We start from the raw sequence: 20,728 nt of genomic DNA, 5'->3' as shown, positions 1-20,728 counted from the left end.
CGAACCCAGGACACTCCTTTCCCAGATGTATGGTTGTGAAGTGCATAGCCACTTGGCTAACTGCACGGACTATTATCCCTTAGCATTTCTATAAATTCCACTTCCATCTTGCCATACCCCCTTTTTTTTAGTTGTGCCATAATAATTGCTCAAATGTACCTAAAATCCTTTTTAGTTTCTAATTTTGTTGGTTGAAGTTATTCGTGTATCAGAAAATATCGGAAAGTACCCTTTACATTCAATTCCTGTAATTATATCATTTTCTGTCAACTCGGTCTCACTAATGCCTATAATTTTGGCCAAGTTGAACTGACTAATGCCAGAAACTCCTCTCCTTTATTTATGATACTTCTGGCATTTGTGTACATGTATTTTGACATCCTCTCGGACTCACAGATTTCCATGTGTAATGTCATTACCAACCTATTCAGATTCAAAACCTGCAAAACTGCCTTCACCTTGAGTAATCATTTCTGTACACATGCACATTTGTCTCAAGGGTGGCTGAACCCACACTTGACTGCTTTCTTCCTAATACTTCATTTCCCTGAGTTTGTATGTCAACCTCTCACTGCTCTCTAACCTTCTAACTCTAAAACCATTTAAATGCACTCTATTAGGCATATATAAGTCCTTTGGTCTATTAAATTCACTTCATATATCTATGACCTATACACCATTCCTCCTGCACAATCTTCTCATTGATCCATTCATAATCATGGCCCTTCTTCTAAATTGACTTCTGTCATACCGAAGTAGCAGACTGAATCGTTACTTTCCTGCTCTTCTTTTTCTGTAATATCACCAGTTCCATATCTTCTCTGATTGCATATTTCTCTCTTTTCAAATCATTTGTGCCAGTCAAAACAGGCAATTATTTTTACTTCTCCCCCCCCCCCCTGCAAATTAACAGCTTCAATAACATCCTTGATCTTCACACCTGGTAAACATGCTTGCGTCACTCTCATGAAGTACAGCACTTATCATCGAATCTCTATACAACACCCTCTCCTTACTCCTAGATTTTTGCACTTTCATACTGTTCCCATTCACTTTCTCCTTCATTCTCCTTTCCGATGTACCATATGCTAGTCGTTTCTCCAGTCACTCTAGCTCATGTTTTGTTCTGTGAAGGACATCACATAAGTGCACTGTTTCACTCCTTACTGACACCTCATTTGTGTGAAGGAAATGAATTACTTGTTGCAATATATACCAGGCTTTTCTGTAGACCAGTACGTATAATATCTGAACCTTCCCAGATTATTTTACTAAAAACTGTATTAAGTACATAAGCAAAATGACTTTATTAAAGAATGTTAACACTTGGAATACCAAATTTATTTAGATCACAAACTTCTCTCAGCTAAAAAAAAATTACTTCAGGCATAAAAATAAAGCCAAGGTTCAAAGATTTAACCAAGGTCACTTTAAAGATGATGTATCTAAACATATGATTACTTAACAGAAGGAAGGAAGGAAAGAAATTTTGGGAAAAAATTGAACCAGATATGATCAATTTGACTGGACAAATAACTAAGCTAAATGAATTGGATAATTATAGAGTGTTTGAATAATCTTTTGGAAGAAAAAAGAAAAATCAAGTTAAATATGATTAAATACAATAATCAAACTCTAGCTTTTATAAAAGTTTACAAAATAAAATCAGCAGACTTTGTAAGAAAGCCATCCAGGGTTGCCTTTGACTTTCTTACACAGTAGAAATATGTCATCCTTATAAAGAAGAAATATACATGAGACACATATGCTGAGCATGACTGTAAAAACAAGATTAGTCCAAGAACTAATAATTATCTCTAAATCTAATCCATTCTCCATGAAAAATACTGATAACCTTATCAGACATACAAATATTTGATAGAACTTTTCTAGAAAATGTTCCATGAGATAGAGACCACACATTTTGTACCGCCCCCATTACCATCAAACTGGCTTTGAAGAGCATATTAAAATTGTAATACTATTGATATTAAATTGAAATATATAATGGATATATACATGAGGAGCAATATGTTTCATCCATATTGATGCTAATGTGGCTAAAAAGAGGCAAAGAACCTAAAACACACACTGTGTACAACTATCCATTGAAACATGCTGAAATCTATGTGTAGCAATTACAAATTATCTGGTATGAAAGAGAGTTAGGAATGGCTGGGATTGGGGGGGGGGGCATCTGAGAAATGATGTCAGTAGAATTGTTAGAGACCCAGAAATGAACTGTCATGTTTGTATATAAATGCTAGAAGTATCAGAAATAAAGGAAGCAAAATTGTTGTAGTGATTTTGTTCACTCATAGAAAAAAATTGTTGTTTGAGTTAGATGTGGTTGAATGAGAATGACATTCTGGCAGGAATAGAGATGGAGGGATATGATGTTTTTCATGAGGATAGAAAATGCAAAATGGAAGTGCTGTTGATGATAGAGAAAGAGTTGTGCTCATGCAAGGGGAAAATAGTGGCAGTGGTTTTGAGGCAGTCTTGATTTGAGGTAGAAGTGGATAGAACGAAATATTCAGTTGGATGCTGCTATAGACCTGGTAATGTAGAGAGCAGTGATAGTGAAATGTATAAGCAAATTAGTTAAGCAAATAGGATGCTAAAAATAAAGTAAACGAATTTCTCGAGTTTTTGAGAATAACTATTTCAGATAATAAGTAACAGAGGACATGCGAGGATTTAAGATCTTGAATTTGATCATGTCATTATAAATTAGGTGTTGAATCTACCTCAGGTTTGGTGAGAGTGACCATGAAGTGATTACCTGGGTGGTTTCCAGCTATATGAGGAAAGGATACATGTAGAACTATAAGGTTAGTGATAATGAAAAGCTCAGGAGGCATCTTGTAGCTCTGCCATGGAATGAAAAGTTGCATGGAAAGAGGATCAGTGCTGCTTGTGCTATTCAAGAACTAACTACAGAAGCAGTGTCTAAACATATTCCAAGAGTTAGAAGATTAAATAAAGTAGGTGTGAAATGAATGAATGAAGAGATCAAGTGTGTAATCTGGAGGAAGAAGGCAACAACATAAGATGAGTGGTAAAAATTAGTTGTATGAAAAGTTAAAGTGAAAAGAACAGCAAGGAAGGTGTTAACTTAGCAAAATGCAGAACGAACAGCAATTAGCTAATGAAGCTCAAAGAACAAAAAGAAACATAGAGAAGTTTTCAATATGCAGCCAACACAAGACAGCATGATTACAGAAAGATGATATTGGTCAGTGAAAATGGTAAAAGGAAAAGCATTGCAGAGAGGGTATAGTTGAGATATTAAATGAGCAGTTCGTGAAGATATTTCATCCTTGCAAATGGGTCATGCAGAGTTTGATTGTAGTGGAAAGGCAGGTGAGATTGACTGTGAGTAAGCAGAGGTATATGGGTAATTGAGTAAACTTTATGTCAAAAGATGGGATTGATGATATATCACTGTGTGTTTTGAGGGAATATGCCAGGGAGTTGACATCTGTCTTGACACACTTGTTTAATAGGCAGTCCTTCATTGGGCCAAGTTCCAAAGGAGTGGAAGGAAGGCAAGATTATACTTCTTCATAAGGGAAGTGACAAGACATTATTTGCCAATCTGTGTGTCAGGTCTTGTGGTTAAAGTATTAACATATTTGGGAGGTTAGTGAGGACTAAAATGCGGAATTGGGTTGACAACAGTGGCATGCTCTTTGATGGACAAAGGAGGATCATGTTTTAGCAATTTGCTTACTTAGTACAATAAGGGGTGATAGGTGCATAAACCTAACCTAAGTACACCATGGTGTACTTAGATTGCTCAAAAGCTTTTGATCGATTGCCACATGATAAGTTGATAGTTAAATTCATTCATTCAATCTTACATGACTTACAATAATCACCTTTACAATATCCCTTAACTTATTTAAGTTAAGGGATATTACATCCCATATTGTTTCTTAGCCAAATAAGAAACTCAAAGAGTTTCATGCCGAATATAGACACTATATAAAGTTCGGCGATTCCAAGCATTGCACTACCAAATGGGTCAGGTGCACTATCCAGGTATTTGCTTATGCTTGGAATCGCCGAACTCCATATAGTTTCTATATTCAGCATGAAACTCTTTGAGTTTCTTATTTGGCTAAGAAACAATATGGGATGTAATATCCCTTAACTTAAATAAGTTCATGTTGCCGAATTGAAGCCTTTGGCTCTTCATATAATTAATATATTATTATAATATTTATGGTATTTATATTCAATACAAAATATACACAGCGAATATTGCAAAAATCAAATGCAAACATTACATTTTTAGCATCTTACATACATATTTGACATGTCACACTTAGTCTTAAAACATTTTAAATTTGTTTTCATTATTTCACAGCCCCTTCAACAAAACTAAAGGCCCCCAAGGGGGACCGAGCCCACAGTTTGGGAAGCACTGATCTTGAATGTGGAAACTGTATCCATCATTGGTACTACAGGCTGTTCTGTGGTGGCAGACCATTACACGAACATTCCAGTACACTAGCAGGAATGTCAACACAGATTGATTGTAAAAGGCTAGTTCTACAGTTCTAACTGGTGCCCTCTGTGAGTGCATTGATGGAATCTGCTGAAGATTTCAAAATGATAATCTAATTTTTGGTAATGTGATGCAATTAAATCTGTGTAGTGCTATGGCAGATTTCAGAAATAATCATTGATTTATATGTGCTTCTGTATAAAAGGGAGGTTCCTTTCCCCCCTTAGGATATGGTGATTTGTATCTATGGCAAGAGACACTCTAGACTTTTTTGTGAGTGGATAATGTTATCTAATTTTTGCTGTGGCTTTAAGGAGGTCTTCATGCTAAAACTCTTTCAGACCATACCAAACCAAAAGTTTACTCTTCAAGCATGCATATTTGGGTAAACTGGAAGAACAGCTAATATCCATCTAGAAGAACATAGAAACTATGCCCATCATTTGCACAACAACCATTCTGGAGTGGCAGACCATGCCATAGATACAAATCATCAGATCCTATTTAAAACCTCTGTCTTATATGTAAATCAGACACTATTTCTCAAATCCACCACAGAACTACAACATTCTCCAAATCCAAACAAATTCGGTTGTGTCCCATTTCTGAAAATCTGGGAGGCTATTTTGAGATTTTTAGCAAGAATTTATCATTGCATCTCTCTATGGCAATATTATCAATTAACAAGTATTAGTCGATAATATTGCCATAATAAATATTAAAAAGCTAATTTTCATCATCTTACTTAACCTTTAGAATTTATAGTCTTATTCCTATGCATCCTTACTTAGCAGTAATCTTTAGAATTTATGGTCTTATTCCTATGCATCCTTACTTAGCAGTAACCTTTAGAATTTATGGTCTTATTCCTGTGCATCCTTACTTAGCAGTATAGATAATCCAAATCATTACTTATTCAAGAAACTAAGCAACAGTTAAGCAGTTAGTTTTTTCTCTCCTACATAAAGAATAAGAATATGCAGCAGTCTATGTCCTATTCACTATTGTTTCAGTCAGCAGTGATATTACTCATCTTCTATGCAGCAAATTTCTACCTGATATTTTAACCATTTTCTCATGTTTTTGATCCAGCAGTTTTGCATAATAGTCTGGGAGTCTCCCCCCCCCCCCAAAAAAAATTTCTATATATAGGCTTTTGAGCAAACAGCTCTTAATTCTTTCCTATAAAATCATATGATATGGTTTAAATATGTTGACTTTTTTTGTTACTTAGCCCTGAAACCTTCCATGCTATTCTCATTCACCTTAAGAAGTAACATAACATTGTTTGCTGTTGAATTGGTGAAAAGTTAACTCTGCCCCCTCCATCTTAGATGCATTGGACACAAATCAACTGGTTGTCATTCTTCATAGTATACTACAATCATTTTGCCCCCTCTCCCCCAACACAAATGTTGCATTAACATTTAATCTCATTACTATCACAGCAAAACTATCACAGACATTACTAATCCAGCAAAAAAAAAAGTTGTCGACATTATGGTCTGGACTCAGAGCCTGTGTAGCTCAGTGGATGTGGCGTTTGCACACCACGACACTTGGCCGCACGAAGGAAAACGTGATTTCGAGTCTAGTCGGCGACTAGAGGAAATTTTTCCTAGCCTTTTTTTGACTGGTTCCTGAGTTAGTTGATCTCTGGCACGGGCAAGTGGGTTTTTTTCTCCAGGAAACTCGGGTTTTTCGTCCCGTAACTCAAGAAAATCGACCGTAGAAACCACATTATTTCAGACATTAAATATGAGTGTTAGGGTTAGGGACCACGAGATGGCAGCACTTGTTGAGCCATCACTCTTCACTGCATGCCGATTAATTAGTGATAGCCTTGGGCCGGCTATCTCTGATCGGGTACCAGTGGAGATTGAACTGCCCACTCCGTCTCCAAAAGTTAGATAGGGCTAAAAATGGCCTCGCCTACTCCCTATATATACGGGAATAAAAAGGTGTTAACTAACTGATGACTGACTGAGAGTCTGGACTCAACAAATGATGCAAAATCCTACTTGCCATGCAGAAAATGTACTTGCCCAAGCACCTCCCTCCCTCCCTCCCCATACCATTTTTTAAAAAATATATCCAAATAAGTCATTAGGGGTTCCAATACAAGTGATGCTGTATAATTGTTTGGTGAACATTTCCTTTGTGTGAGAACCATTCCAAGAAGGAGAAGTCCATAAATAATAAGAAAAGTAAAAACGATATTAATTTTTTCGGAAAATATAATTTGTTACATTAATTTTTGTTATTACAGGGTGGTGCAAAAGTAGCGAAGGGGTTGAAAAAAATCATAATTTTTTGAAATTCAATGTTCTAATTTTTTTTTTCAGAGCTTGTAAAGCACATCTGGGAGATTCAGTATGGAATGTTACACCATTATGCAATGAACCAAGATCATAGAGCTTTATTTTGAACATCATCATTCAATAATCTAGACCCAATGAGTCTATTGCTGTCATTTTGATGCATGATAATCCAAATCATGACCTCTGAATCGATGATCTGACGCTTGGTGGGATGTTTTCGGCAGCAAGGTGCAGTGCGAGATCTTCCAAAATCTGGAAGACCACGTTCTGCCTGAAGTGATATAACTGTAACCGGTGAGAGATATCGCGATATGATCAACAATTTTTTAAGATCAGCTCTTGCTGATACTCCAGAGATGAGTTCCAACAGGATGGGGCCACTGCACACACACACTGTTCGAGCCACGATAGTGGGGGGGGGGATCTTAAGGGAGATTTTTAGTGAATGTCTAATTTCAAGAAATTCAGCATTCAATTGGCCCGCTCGTTTGCCAGATTTAACGGCCCTGACTTTTTCCTTTGTGGACATCTTAAGGAGAGGGTGTATGTGAATAAATCCAGAACCACAGAGCAGCTCAAGGAGAACATTCGAGCCGAAATACAGGAATTAATGCCAGATACCCTGACACGTAATGGAATATGTTCTCAAAAGAGCCCAACTTTGTGACGCTGAAAAGGCTGTCACTTATGCGACATAATCTTCCATACCTAGCTCATAAAATTCTCCATGGGTTATATGTTACTGTTTTGAGAAATTTGAGAAATAAATTCAAAACTTAAAATTTAAAAAGTTATTATTATTGTAAACCCCTTCACTACTTTTGCACCACCCTGTAGAATGGGTCTTTGTTATATATTCTTCTGTATTTTCTTGATGTTAAAAAAAAGATTTTATTTAGAAAGACTTTTTTTTATTAAATAAAAACTATTCTCTTTTGTCCAGTCTGCAGTTGCTATCTAGCTGGTGATATCTACTTGCCATCAGTGATTAGGTGAGCGTATTTGTCAATCACTGATTTTAGTGAAGCCATTTTTTTTTGATGAGCTGTTGTAGCAGCATAATTGGCAATATGTGAAATGCATTTATTTATAAAACAAACAAATTTATAAAAAAGGCATGTCTAAAAAAATCGCAGGATATTTCAGAAATAGAAACATATTCATCTGCTTTAAAGATCTCTTTATAACAATCCATGCTTGGTAGAACTATATATAAGATGTACTGTATTAGTGTTGTAGCCAACCATACATCAGAGAAACAGTCTGCTCTAATAATACAGAAGAAAAAAAAAATCATTATCATCATTGGTACAACATGATCAACTGGGGAGATGCTCAGTTCCATTACAATAGTGGTGTGAAAGGTTTAAGGAAGCATGATAAGCTGTATTTCACAAGCTTATCAACAAGAAATAGAACAAAAAAGAAAAGTGCCCCTGGCTTATTCATCTCACCTGTCTGGTGTCACTCTCTCACTCCTACAAATCTTCTAGCTCTAACTTTGCATGCTAGCTCATTCTGTTTGCTGCTTCCCAGTTTTAACCAACCACTTTGTAATTTCTCACAAATTTACCACATAAAAATCCATCTCTTTTTAGTTATACATGCTTTTTTTGTCTCTTTCTGTATTACCAAATTCATTCATCTCAGTGCAGATAGTCACACAAAGGATTCTGAGTCTATAAACTTAAGGATTAGCAAGACTAGAGGTTTTTTTTTTTTTTTAAAGTTAATCCTGTGCTCTCACACTTGAGATAAGTGCATCCTGGCTGTAGGACTTTTTAACATAAAAGGATACTATCTCGTGTTTCAGAGACATGAGATAGCCAGAGAGATAGAGAGAGAGAGAGAGAGAGAAAGAAAGAGATTGAGATTATATAACAATAGCTCTGCTGTGGCTGGGTGGAATATAAAGTTTAGTATTTAGGATGGAAATATGTCCATCTTATTCAGTTTGGTTCCATTTGTTTGATATTATTAATTCTGCACTAGTTGAATGGAATTTAATTAAATGTGATATTTAATGTCTCAATTTAATATCTCAAGAGGAGGACCCAGGAGGAGATGGGCAGAAGACTTTTTAAACCCTCGAAAATGTTATAGGCAAACAATTGCCTAATATGGGATGCCAAGAAGAAGAATATCTCAGTTAACATTCAGTTGTTTTAATTTTGGCTTCAGTATTGATATATTTCAAGAAAAATGTCAACTTCTTTCTTAATCCTTCTCATATGTACCCCATATATCACACTGATTTGCTTATAGGTTCTTTGACCTGTCACATAGGATCAATATATAAAAAAGTAGCAAAATTTGGCTAAACAAAATTATGTAGTGCATAATCCAAAAATGAATTGACATTTTATAAACGGTGCTATAATTTGTTTATATATATTCATTGGATTTTTACAAATGTGGCAACATTCAATAGAGTTCTTTGAATATTCTCAGTTCATAAATAATGATAATGCTCATAAAATGACAGAAATTGACATTCAAAAATTCAAATGTTAACAAACTGCATTGTAGATAAAAATTTATGAGCTTGCTTAGCTGATGTATATTTAGCAAAATAATTCCTTTTTGTCTTGATGAAATTTAATGAAATTTGGTCTTTAGGATCTCTATTAAAATTCTGATTTTTTTTTTATTGTCCATAATCATGTTTTATTAATTATATTATGGGGGGGTAGAGATTTACAGTTGCAAAACAGCTGTTATTTGAAACTTTATTTTATTGGCTTTTATATTAGGTGAAATAATGTAATAACTAATAATATTTGAATATTTTATTAGCATATATTAGTATTTAATATATTAAAAAAATTACTTAAGTCCCACTTAAATTAAATTCACTTTTAGTTAAATAAAATTGATAATAAAATATATTAATATTTAATATATTAATAAAAGAATTGTATATTAGATAAAAAGTTTACTTTCTTCCATAGGGAAAAAATAGCAAAAAAACTTGTTTTTTAATTTTACAGAATTTTTACAAAAAAAAATCAAATTATACAAAATTTTTTAATTCTGTATAATTTGATAATTTTTGTTATTTAACATTGTGTAACCTTTTTTTTTTTGTATAAGGAATGCATGGTCAACATCATGCATTGTCTAATACTGCTTTTGATAGTTAATTTTCACTCTTTAACTGTTATTATTATTAAACTGCCATAAAGTCAGTAGAATTACCATGTTAAGTCTCTCTCATCTAGCAGCCTAACCATCATATTAGGTGGGAGATCATTGCTTAGTGTGAGACCACTTTCCTGCTTATTGGAAGCTTGAAAAAGTTGCAGTTTGTTTTTTAGAGCAGGATTTAACTATGGAAAAAATAAGTAAAATATGCAGAAAATATATAAAATGAATAAAAACACAGGAAAAAATCATAGTCCACCAATGCATGTACTATAGGTTTTCAAAAAAACTTTTGTAGGCAGGAGCCATATAAAAAGAAAATATCGTGTCTTGGATGATTCACAACACACTCCAGCAACGCATTGCACTCACCCGCCAATCTCTATATAAAAAAATCTATTCCTTGCATTGTTTTCACCACTCACTAATACTCTAATTCAACTTCCCAGGATGGCCTCTTGTTCCCCCCCCCTTTACCTTCCACTCTGCCTATTTGCCATACCTGTTTGATTGTTGTTCTTGAAAATGTTGGTTGCATAAATTATAGCATACTTTGAGTGTAATGTGGATTAAGATATAAAATTAATTTATATTCTCAGTATATTTTTTGCATCATTTTAAAATTTGGATATCCTTATATTATGAATCTTAGGTATATTTGTTGGAATAACCAGAATTCTGCATTTCACGACATTCTGACACTAGTCTGTTTTTTTTTATTTTTTTATTTATAGAAATGAGGCATGTGTATATTCTCAGGTAGTATATATTGGCATTCACTGTTTTGCAATTTGCACTGAACTATTGTTTGCATAGCATCTTATATGTATAGCTTTTTTATAATAATAATAATAATAATCTTATTTGTATAGGGTTCTCTGTTCAGTTTCAGTTACAATCCATATTTTATCCAAATATTAAGTTTTTTTTTACAAGCAAATTAATCTAAAATTTTTGTAGAGGCCATTAAGTGGCCTGTTGGCTGATTCTTCAGAACAAGATCCTATGGAACAAAATGTGGATGATTTTTCACTAATGATCCCAGTTGATAAGCCAGATGGAATAGGTAATGAAGATTCAGTTAATCAAGAGTTTTCGTTTAAGCCATTAGCACAGAAGCTTAATGTTCTTCGAAATCAAGTTATTAATTCTGTGGTCGCAATGAGGAATAAAGCACCAAATGACTGTAAGTATTTATTTATATTTTATTTATTTTTGTAATATTAGATCACATATATTGAATGCCCAGTTTGTTAGAAATACCACACAGCAGGGTTGGGCTGCTGCATATCTTCAAATGGCCTTGACATAATGGAGGTATTGATTCCACAAGTTTCTGGAAACACTATACTATACCCATCCATCCTAGTTAGACAAATAATTTCATGCAGTTTGATTAGATATGCTGGTAGCAGACTTCTTTCAAAAACATCTCATCACATCCTAAAGATGCTCTGAGGGATTCAGATCTATTTAGTAAAGGAATCTAATCAGTTAAGTTCAAGTCTCCATGTTCCTGCAACCATTATTAGTTGACATTTGCACTGTGACATAGCATGTTTATCACATGGAGAGTAAATGATCATGAATGGATGTGTTTTGCTAGCATTGATGGTAAGGTAGAACCGAATTGTGAGACTTACCAGAACATTGGTGCCAGCTGAGTACACCTAGTCATGTTAATTTTAAATTTTGTGGCCCCTTAGATGAACCTTTGATATCAGTGGGAATCTAAGGATTGTCAGGAAAATACTCCATTTCCATCACCTTGCATTGTTTGTGACCAAACTTGATGGATCCATGACGCAATACCAATTGAAGATATAAATAACTATGAAGATATGAAGAACTAATTGAAGATATGAAAGCTGGTGAAGATGAGATAAGAGATTAAACATATGAGGAATGAACTAAGGAGAATTTGCATGGGAATGTGAGGAAGAAGGTGACGAAAGATTTGAAAGAAATATCGAATGATTTGAGAGTGGCAATGTGCTGAGATTTGATGATAAGAGGTGTGATGAGTGAAAAGGTGTACAAAGTCTATTTTCCAGGAGGTAGAATAAGCAGGGTGGTTGAAGCATTGGATAAGAAGAGTATGCAAGCAAAAGAGTTGGTAGTGGTAGTTGGCACAAATGATTTCACTGATAACAAGAAGAATGTAAGGGGGGATGTCATGAGGCATAACAGAGAGTGAAAGATAACACTGTTGGAGGTAATGTCTCACTAATACCAAAAATTATTTGTATTAGTGAGACGGTTGAACGAGAATGACGTTTGACAGGAATAGAGATGGAGGGATATGTAGTCTTTCGTGAAGACAGCCAAAGCACAAAGGGTGGAGGAGTGTTATTGATGAAGTGGACAGGATGAAATATTTAGTAGGGTGTTGCTATAGACCATAATGTGGAAGACACTAAGAAGAAAATGTTTAAACAAAATTGGTCTGGCTAATAAGAAAAGGGTGATTATAATGGGTGATTTTAATTATGGTAATATAGACCGGAATGAAGAGACAGCATCAGGAATAAAAGAGAATAAATTTCTTGAGGTTTTAAGGGATAACTACCTTAAGTAGTATGTATATCAGGACTTTTGTGAGAAAGTCCTGATATACCATATCAGGACTTTTGTGAGAAAGGGTTATATGTGGAACTGAATGGCAGGTTATTATGGCAAGCTCAGGAGGTGGCAAGCTCCCTGCAGCAATATCATTCCACGATATTGCTGCAGGGATATCATCATGGAATGGAATTGCATGAGAAGGAATTCAATGCTATTTGGTCTCTACTCAAGAAGTATCTGGCAGAGTTAGTGACTGACTATATTCCAAAGGTCAGGAGATTAAATAAGATATGTCTAAAATGGATGACTGATGAGGTGAAGAATGCAATCTGGAAGAAAAGGCATTGTGGAGGCAGCAAGGTGAGTGGAGATAATCTGTTACATAGGAGTACAAAGAATAAGAAAGCAAGGAGAATGACTTGCTTAGTAATGGTAGCAAAAGTGCAGTATGAGCAGCAGTTAGCAAATGACACTAAAATAAATCCTAGGGAGTTTTTTGATATGTGGCCAGTAGAAGGAAGAATGATTATGATAGGATGATGTTGGGTGAAAATAGTCGAATGATGTAATAGAGATGTTTAATGAGCAGTTCATTCAAGTATTCCATCCTTGTGATTGTAACATAATGCAGAATTTGAGAGCAGTGGGGGAACCAATGATGGTGAGTGAACAGTAGGTATGAGGGTTGTTTGAAAGGTTTGGTAAATTTCCAATAGATGGCGACCCAATTCATTCATTTATACCAGTGTTGGCATGAACCCTGGCAGTTAAAATTTTAGCCACGTGTGACGTGTAGTTCTTGTTTGGCAAACATTTAAAATGATCGTGTTCGCATTTTTCATAAAAATGGAGACAAACGAGTTTCGTGCATTGATAAAACACTTTTATTTGAAGAAGTGGACGGCTGTGCAGATCAAAGCCGAGTTAGATGCAGTTCATGGGGACTCTGCACCAGCATTAAAGACTATTTTTTTTTTTTTTGGATAAATGAGTTTAAACATTGTCGTAAGTCCATCAAAGATGAAGTGCGCTCTGGACACCCAACTGAGGTCACTGCAAAGGAAATGATTGACAAAATCCATGGTATTGTTATGGAAGACCACCGAGTGAAAGTGTGCGAGATTGTTGAGTTGTAGGCATCTCAATTCGAACAGGTGTATAATATTCTGCACGAGCAATCTTTGTTCTCCCTAGAGAACAAGGATTCACATGAAAAAGCTGTGTGTGCAATGGGTGCCGTGATTTTGACTGTCGATCAAAAATTCATATGAAAAGATATTTCATCGCAGTTTGGCAATGTTTAATCACAATTTGCAGGATTTTTTGTGTCGATTCGTGACTGGATATGATTGGACAAAATTGGATCCACCACTACACACCTGAGTCCAAGCAGCATCAAAACAGTGGACAATGCTTGGTGAAAGAGCACCAAAAAAAGCAAAGACCGTTTTGTCAGCTGGGAAGTGATGGCCACTGTTTTTTTGAGATTTCCAAGGAATTATAATGGTAAGACAATAACAGGAGTCTATTATGTGTCATTGTTGGACCATTTAAAAGAAGAACTGAAGAAAAAATGGCCAAGATTGACACACAAAAAAAGATGCTCTTTCATCAAGACAATGTACCATCCCACACATCAGCCGTTGCAATGGCAAAATTGCACGAATTGAGGTTTGAATTGGTTCCACATCAACTGTATTCACCAAACTTGGCTCCGTATTACTTCTTATTGTTTCCAAACTTAAAAATTGGGAAAAAATTTTCTTCGAACGAGGATGTCATCAAGGCTGTCAATGACTATTTTGAACAGTTTGACAAATCCTACTTTTTAGGTGGGATGAAAAAATTGGAAACTCACTGGACCAAATGTGTAGACCTCAATGGAGACTATGTTGAGAAATAAAGGTGATTTTTTTTCCAAAAAAATGTGTTTAACTTATTTTTTTACCTAACTTTTCAAACAACCCTCGTATATAAGGAATGGACTAAACTTGATGTCAACAAGCCTATAGGACTTGATAGTATATTAGCACATGTCTTAAGGGAATGTTCCAGGCAGTTATCAACAACTTTAACTTACATTTGTATCATTAGTCTTAGATTAGCCCAGGTTCTAAGGGAGTGGAAAGATGGCAAAATGGTTCCACTTCATAAAGGGCATTCATAAGACTAAGGCTTCAAATTATAGGCCAGTCTGCTTGTGTGGAGCTGTGGTCAGGGTGTTGGAGAAGCTAGGGAGAACAAGGATTAAAAACAGGGTGAACAGCAGTAGAATTCTTGTTAATGGACAGCATGGGTTTGCTAAAGGAAGATAGTGTTTTAGACCGTGTTATTATAACAAGGTGACAAATATATTGGACAAGGGGATGCATATACAGTAGGATATTTAGATTTTGTAAAGGCTTTCGATAGACCACCACATGACAAACTAGTAGTTAAATTGGAACAGATATTAGCGTGTTGGATTGGAGATTGGCTGTCTGATAGGTATCAGCAGGTTGTGTATGGGAGAGTGATATCCCAGAAGAGGAAAGTCACTAGTGGCATGACCCAAAGTCTGTTTTGATGATATATCATCACATGTCTTGAGGAAATGTTCCAGGGTGATCAGCAGCTTTAACTTATACTTTTAACATGAGTCTTAGATTAGCCCAGGTTCCATAGGAGTGGAAATATGGCAAAATTGTTCTGCTTCATTAATGGGGTGATAAGGCTAAGGCTTCAAATTATAGGCCAGTCTGCTTGTCTGGAGTTGTGGAGAAGGTGTTGGAGAAGCTAGTGAGGACATGGATTCAGAACTAGGTGGATAGCAGTAGAATTCTCTTTAATGACAGCATGAGTTTGCTAAAGGAATATCATGTTTTAGCAGTGTACTTATTATAACAAGGTGATGAGTACATTGAAGAAGAGGGATGTGTTAGATAAACTAGTATTTAAATTGAAACAGATGGTGTTGGATTGGAGATGGGCTGTGTGATAGGTATCAGCTGGTTGGGGGTAGTGATATCCCAGAAGAGGAAAGTAACTAGTAATGTGCCCTAGAGGTCTGTTTTAGGATCATTGTTTAATGATCCCATGTGTAATTTATATGTAAATGACATTGGAAAGAGCTTAAATAGTGATATACAGTTGTTTATAGATTATGCAAAGTTGGAGAGAGTTATTAGAAGTAGAGCAGATGTTGTAGCTTTGCAAGAAGTCCTAAATAGACTGCCTGAATGAGCAAGTGATGTCGGTTTAATGTTGCAAAGTGTAAGATTTTAAAATATGAGAAGTGAAGATGGGATGCAGAGTATAAAATTGGTAGGGATATTTTAGAAGAGGAGATGAACAACAACAGATTATGGGAATGATGCAGAGAACACTGACATGTAGAAGTATGTTATGATTCCATTGTACAAGGCTTTGATCAGGCTGCATATGGATTACTGTGCACAAATTTGGTTGCCAGGTTTTCAAAAGGATGATGAGATGTTTGAGAGTGTTCATTGACTTAGTTGGTCTCTGGAATGTGGAATATGAGGATAAATTGAGAGAATGCAAGTTACAGAGCCTAATGGATAGAAGGAAGAGTGGAGACATGATCAAGACATAAGTTGGTAAGGGATAATTACCAGATTGATGTGGATGAGATTTTTCATAGAATATCTGGAGACAGAGAAAGAATGAGAGGCTATCCCTGGAAGCTGTATAAGGTAGGTGTGAACAAGAGGAATGAGGAGTAGATTTTTTGAATGGAGAATGATGGGTGATTGGATTGCATTGCCTGAGAGTGTGGAAAGTGCAGGGATAGTGAATGCGTTTAAGTTGAAGTATGATGAGTTGTGCATGTGAGAGTGGGACCTCCCACAATGAGCCTCTTGACTCTATGGCAGTCTCTTGATGATGATGATAATGTTGTTGGCATACCCTTGTCCTTCAGATACAGCAACCTTTCTCTGATCCTCTGGCATCTTAATTGTACTGCTTGTTTCTCTTGGGCATGTATGGTATCTTCAGTAGCCATTTACTGTTATGTCCCATTTGAGATAGTATGTGATGCATGGTGTGCTCAGTACACTCCCTGTGGTTTACAGGTCTACAGTTTGACTAATAGCAGCACATTCATTAGACCTTCATTTGCCTCCTGAATAAATCAGTTGTTTCTGATCACTAACATGATAGCTTCTGTTTATTACATTTTCTATGTATCAGAGATGCTATTGCATGTGACTGCTAGTAAGGCAAATTTCTGAGATATTCTTACCAGCTTATCTCTCTTCCACCTATTGACTCTCCTGTTTTTATCACTCGGGACCTTTGCCCATTATTTCACAAGCACTTCCATAATGCAGTTGGGTGATGTGACATTTTCCCTTTGATTGGAAAGGATAAATGGGAACTGAACCCTTTGCATACACCACTCTCGCACCACTTGCATACACCACTCTCACTAATGTGTAGGAAGGCTTGATACATTGCATTGTCTTCGGTATTAATTTCACAGTTATTCCTCAGAGGGTAGATAAGGATCCCTATAAAATAGTTTTTGACAATCACAGAATTCAGTTCAACAATTTTTCCTTCTGTCTACTCTCTCTCTCTCTCTCTCTCATTCTCTTTGCTAGTATTCCAGTTTCCATATGACAGCTGTTTTGCAACTAGTAACTAATGCACATATCTAGTTGCTGAGCTTCAAAGTAAGATTCAGGTGATTACTTGGTTTCCTCTAGTATAGCGATTCCACGTTAGTGTGTTGTAATGTGGAACTACATGTTACTTACCACGTTACTACATAAGAAAATTATCATAAATAGACCACACATACACTATTTCCGTGTAACTCCCTAAATCAATGTAAGCAAGTTGATTATTTTAATATAGCAGTTTCCTTTGTTTTGACATTTCATAACCACATTACCATTCTAGTAATACTAAAGCATACAGTTGCATTAAAAAAATGTGAACAAATAAGTTTCAATTTAATTTTAAAGTTTATTTTTAAAATGTGTACCTAACATTTATAATACTGTAAAAACACATATAATAAGTAAATCATCAATGAAATTTTTACAGAGTGACTAGCTTGGTAAAGAAGCTCAAAATCAGAATGTGAGAGGAAATTAGCAGAGCAGGTTAATGGAAATCCCTTAAAATTATTATGGATGTGTAACTTTAAAGAATGTGCAGATTCTGCAAAAGTGACAGACAGGAGAAATACATAAATTAATGAGTGATCACTTTGTTAGTGTGGTATTATCCAAGTCGAGATTCTGCAGTAACTGACTAGATGTACTTTGAACATTACAAAATCTCAGTGTGAATATGAATGTTAGATTAGATGGGATATCAGCTCGTGTATTATGAGAAAGTAAAAGAATTAGCAATGCTCATGACCAAGGTATTTAATTTAAGCCACAGCACTAGCAGAGTCCTAAGAGAGCAAATTATAGACTGGTCAACTCTGGATTGTTGGTTAAAGATAGAATTTAGGAATGAGTGGATACGTATATAATACAATAGGGAGCAGCACAGCTTCGTGAAGGTTGCTTTTGTCTTCAGTAATTTACTCAATTTCTATAATAAAATGACAGTTGAATTAGATATCATCAAATTACTGAGTGTACCTAAGTGGGTGTTGAGGCTATTATGATAGTACTACATGAACAGTTTAAATCATTACTGATTTTGTGCAGATTTTTTTTTTCTAAATTAATCTTATCTGCAAGACTTATTACTAGACCTTATAATTTTTTTTTCTAAGGCAATTAATTATGCATTAATCCATCCATCCAGATCTTGGCTTTCTTCCTGTTAGTCTTTTCTTGCCATCCCAGCAAAAAAAAAGCTTAAGTGACCATATTACCTTAGGGTAGGTTTGCTACACATTCCCAAATGCAAACTTTGACAAATTCCTATTTAATATCCTCATTTTTAATATGGTTTTGTCACTGATGCCATCCACTCACTCCTCTAATATTTCCCGGAATCCTCGCATCTTTAGCTTCCGGTCTTTGATCATGTGTTTTATTTTAACCTAACACTCAGATCCATATTTTAAAATTGAACACTGTCTTCTTGTATACAGCTAGTTTAGTGTTCACTAAAATTGTGCCTAAATAGCTGAAATATTTTACTTTTCTATAGATTCTCTATTCAGGATGCAGATGATCTTATCAAGTTTTGTTTTCATAGTCTTTTTTGCTGATTTTTTTATTCCAAATTTATTATTCAGTTTAACAGCAGTTATTCAGTTTAGTTGGAAGAATCTTGCAGACTTGTGCTGGATGTATTTAAGAGTATAAAGTCATCTGCATAAAGAGCTGATTTGAATATATCAAATTTTAATATCAGGACTAATGTCACTTTCATAATGTAATCCATATAGATGATGAATAACAGTGGAGATAATGTGCATCCATATCTCACACCTGATTTAACATCAAACCATCTTCCTGTATCTCCTTCAGTTGTAACTGTTGACCTACACTTTAAATATAGACTGTTGCTATGTGTAATGTCCAGTTTCCAGTAAATTACAGTAGGTTGAAGGGAGCATTTTTCTTGGCACCTTGCCATATTTCCAGATCTACAAAATTTAAATAAGATCCTCGTTATATTCCCATGATTTCTCATTTGTTTGTCTTAAAGTGAAATCTGATGTTGACAATTACTGTTCAATATGAATCCCAGCTTGTTCAGGAATTAGCTATATCATGATATTGTTGGACTTTGCCAAGGCAGGACACTACATAGAAATATGTTATGTAAATTTTTATGCATATGAAGCTGATGTCTATCAGCCATCCTCTTATTCTCGTCATCAGAAAGCAATATATAGTGTAACAAGTGACTAGTAGTGTGCTACTGTTTTATTTATAGATTAATGATGTTGAGGTCTCTTTCGACTGAAGGTGAGTTAGCCAGTCTCATACGGAGGTAGGGGTTTTTTTTCCACCTGGAAACTCTGGTTTTTCATCCCCCAGAACAGGCAAACGGGCCTGTGAACACATGCTTCTACGGACACATTTAGGAATAAGGAGTAACCAACCTATTCCATGGGATTTTGGTTCCGAATACCTATATGGTAAAATGTGTAGGTCTATGCATGAGCATAAATTAGGATAGGATATGATGTTGAGGATTTGATTATTCAGTTTTTTTTTTTTTTTTGCTGAACTAAAGTGAGGAGGATAATAGTTATTAAAGGTGATGTGGGTAAAGGATAATGATTGCTACTTTGTGATAAATAATAAAGTTATCTTCTGTTGAATGAAAAGATTGCAAGATGCATATTGGAAGAAATTGTTGGTAATAATACAGTTTCAGTGGCAATGGTGGATAGGAGTTTGAACTCCAGATGATATGTATGATATGGAGTAAAGGGTGACTGATAGACATCAGGATGTATTGCAGAAGTGGGCCAAATAGTATGAAGGATCACTTGAATGTGAAGTAGAATGCCTAAGAATTAAATTTTTAGGCCTTCTGCCCAACAGCACCCATGCAGAATGTGCCCTCATAGAACTCGCCATGACTTTCAGTCTAATTTTTTCCACTTATTGTGTTATGCAAGTTTCTGTGTGTTTTTGCAATTTTGATATTCCTTCCTAAACAATTTCTCAGTGACTGAGACAAAATACAGGATTGATTACATGTGTGTTTAATTATTTATATGTGCTGTATTTATTCCATTAAACCTTATAATGAATTCAAACCAGCATGTAAACCTAAATAGTCAGTGTAAAATTTGGTAAAGTAATAGTTAATTAGGTGATTGGAGAGCTTGCAGGATGATTTAAATAGACTATCAGTGAGGGGAAAAGATAATAGGTGTCACTTTAATGTGGAGAAACGTAAAGTTATGCATTTTGAGATAAATAGGTTACAAGCTGTGTACTACATTGATGGAACTGTACTCCAGGAAATAGAAGAAGCTAGGGATTTTGGGCATGGTAGCAGATGGTTGAAGTTTAGAAGATATGTTGCTAAAGTTGCCAAGGTAACTCATAGGGTTACATGGCTATTGAAGAACATACTGACAAGTAGAGATTAAGAAAGTTATTCCTTTTTATAAGGCCTTGATACGTCCACATCTGGATCACTGTGTGTGTAGGTCTGCACCTGGGTTTCTTGTTGATGAAGAAGTAGTGGAGAGGATTGAGGTAAGTAAACAAGATGGTGAGGGTCTGTGGGATACTCC

The 20,728-nt window shown here is 35.4% G+C and overlaps 1 protein-coding gene across 1 annotated transcript in view; it reads left to right on the top strand.

The window, feature by feature from the left end:
- Positions 1-20,728, top strand: part of LOC150094412 (TBC1 domain family member 2B-like) — a 406,352-nt gene that overhangs the window by 19,680 nt on the left and 365,944 nt on the right. Inside the window, exon 3 of the mRNA XM_090412467.1 lies at positions 10,942-11,167. Within this exon, the coding sequence (XP_090268593.1) occupies positions 10,942-11,167 (226 nt within the window). The remainder of the gene's footprint in view (positions 1-10,941; positions 11,168-20,728) is intronic.

This window comes from Typopeltis vanoorti, chromosome 22 (assembly GCF_054136105.1).
Source record: "Typopeltis vanoorti isolate ZY-2024b chromosome 22, IOZ_Tvanoo_1.0, whole genome shotgun sequence".
In the NCBI taxonomy this organism is placed as follows: domain Eukaryota; kingdom Metazoa; phylum Arthropoda; class Arachnida; order Uropygi; family Thelyphonidae; genus Typopeltis; species Typopeltis vanoorti.
The sequence above is the reverse complement of the archived record's forward strand: the minus strand, read 5'-3'. Positions and strand labels throughout refer to the sequence as shown.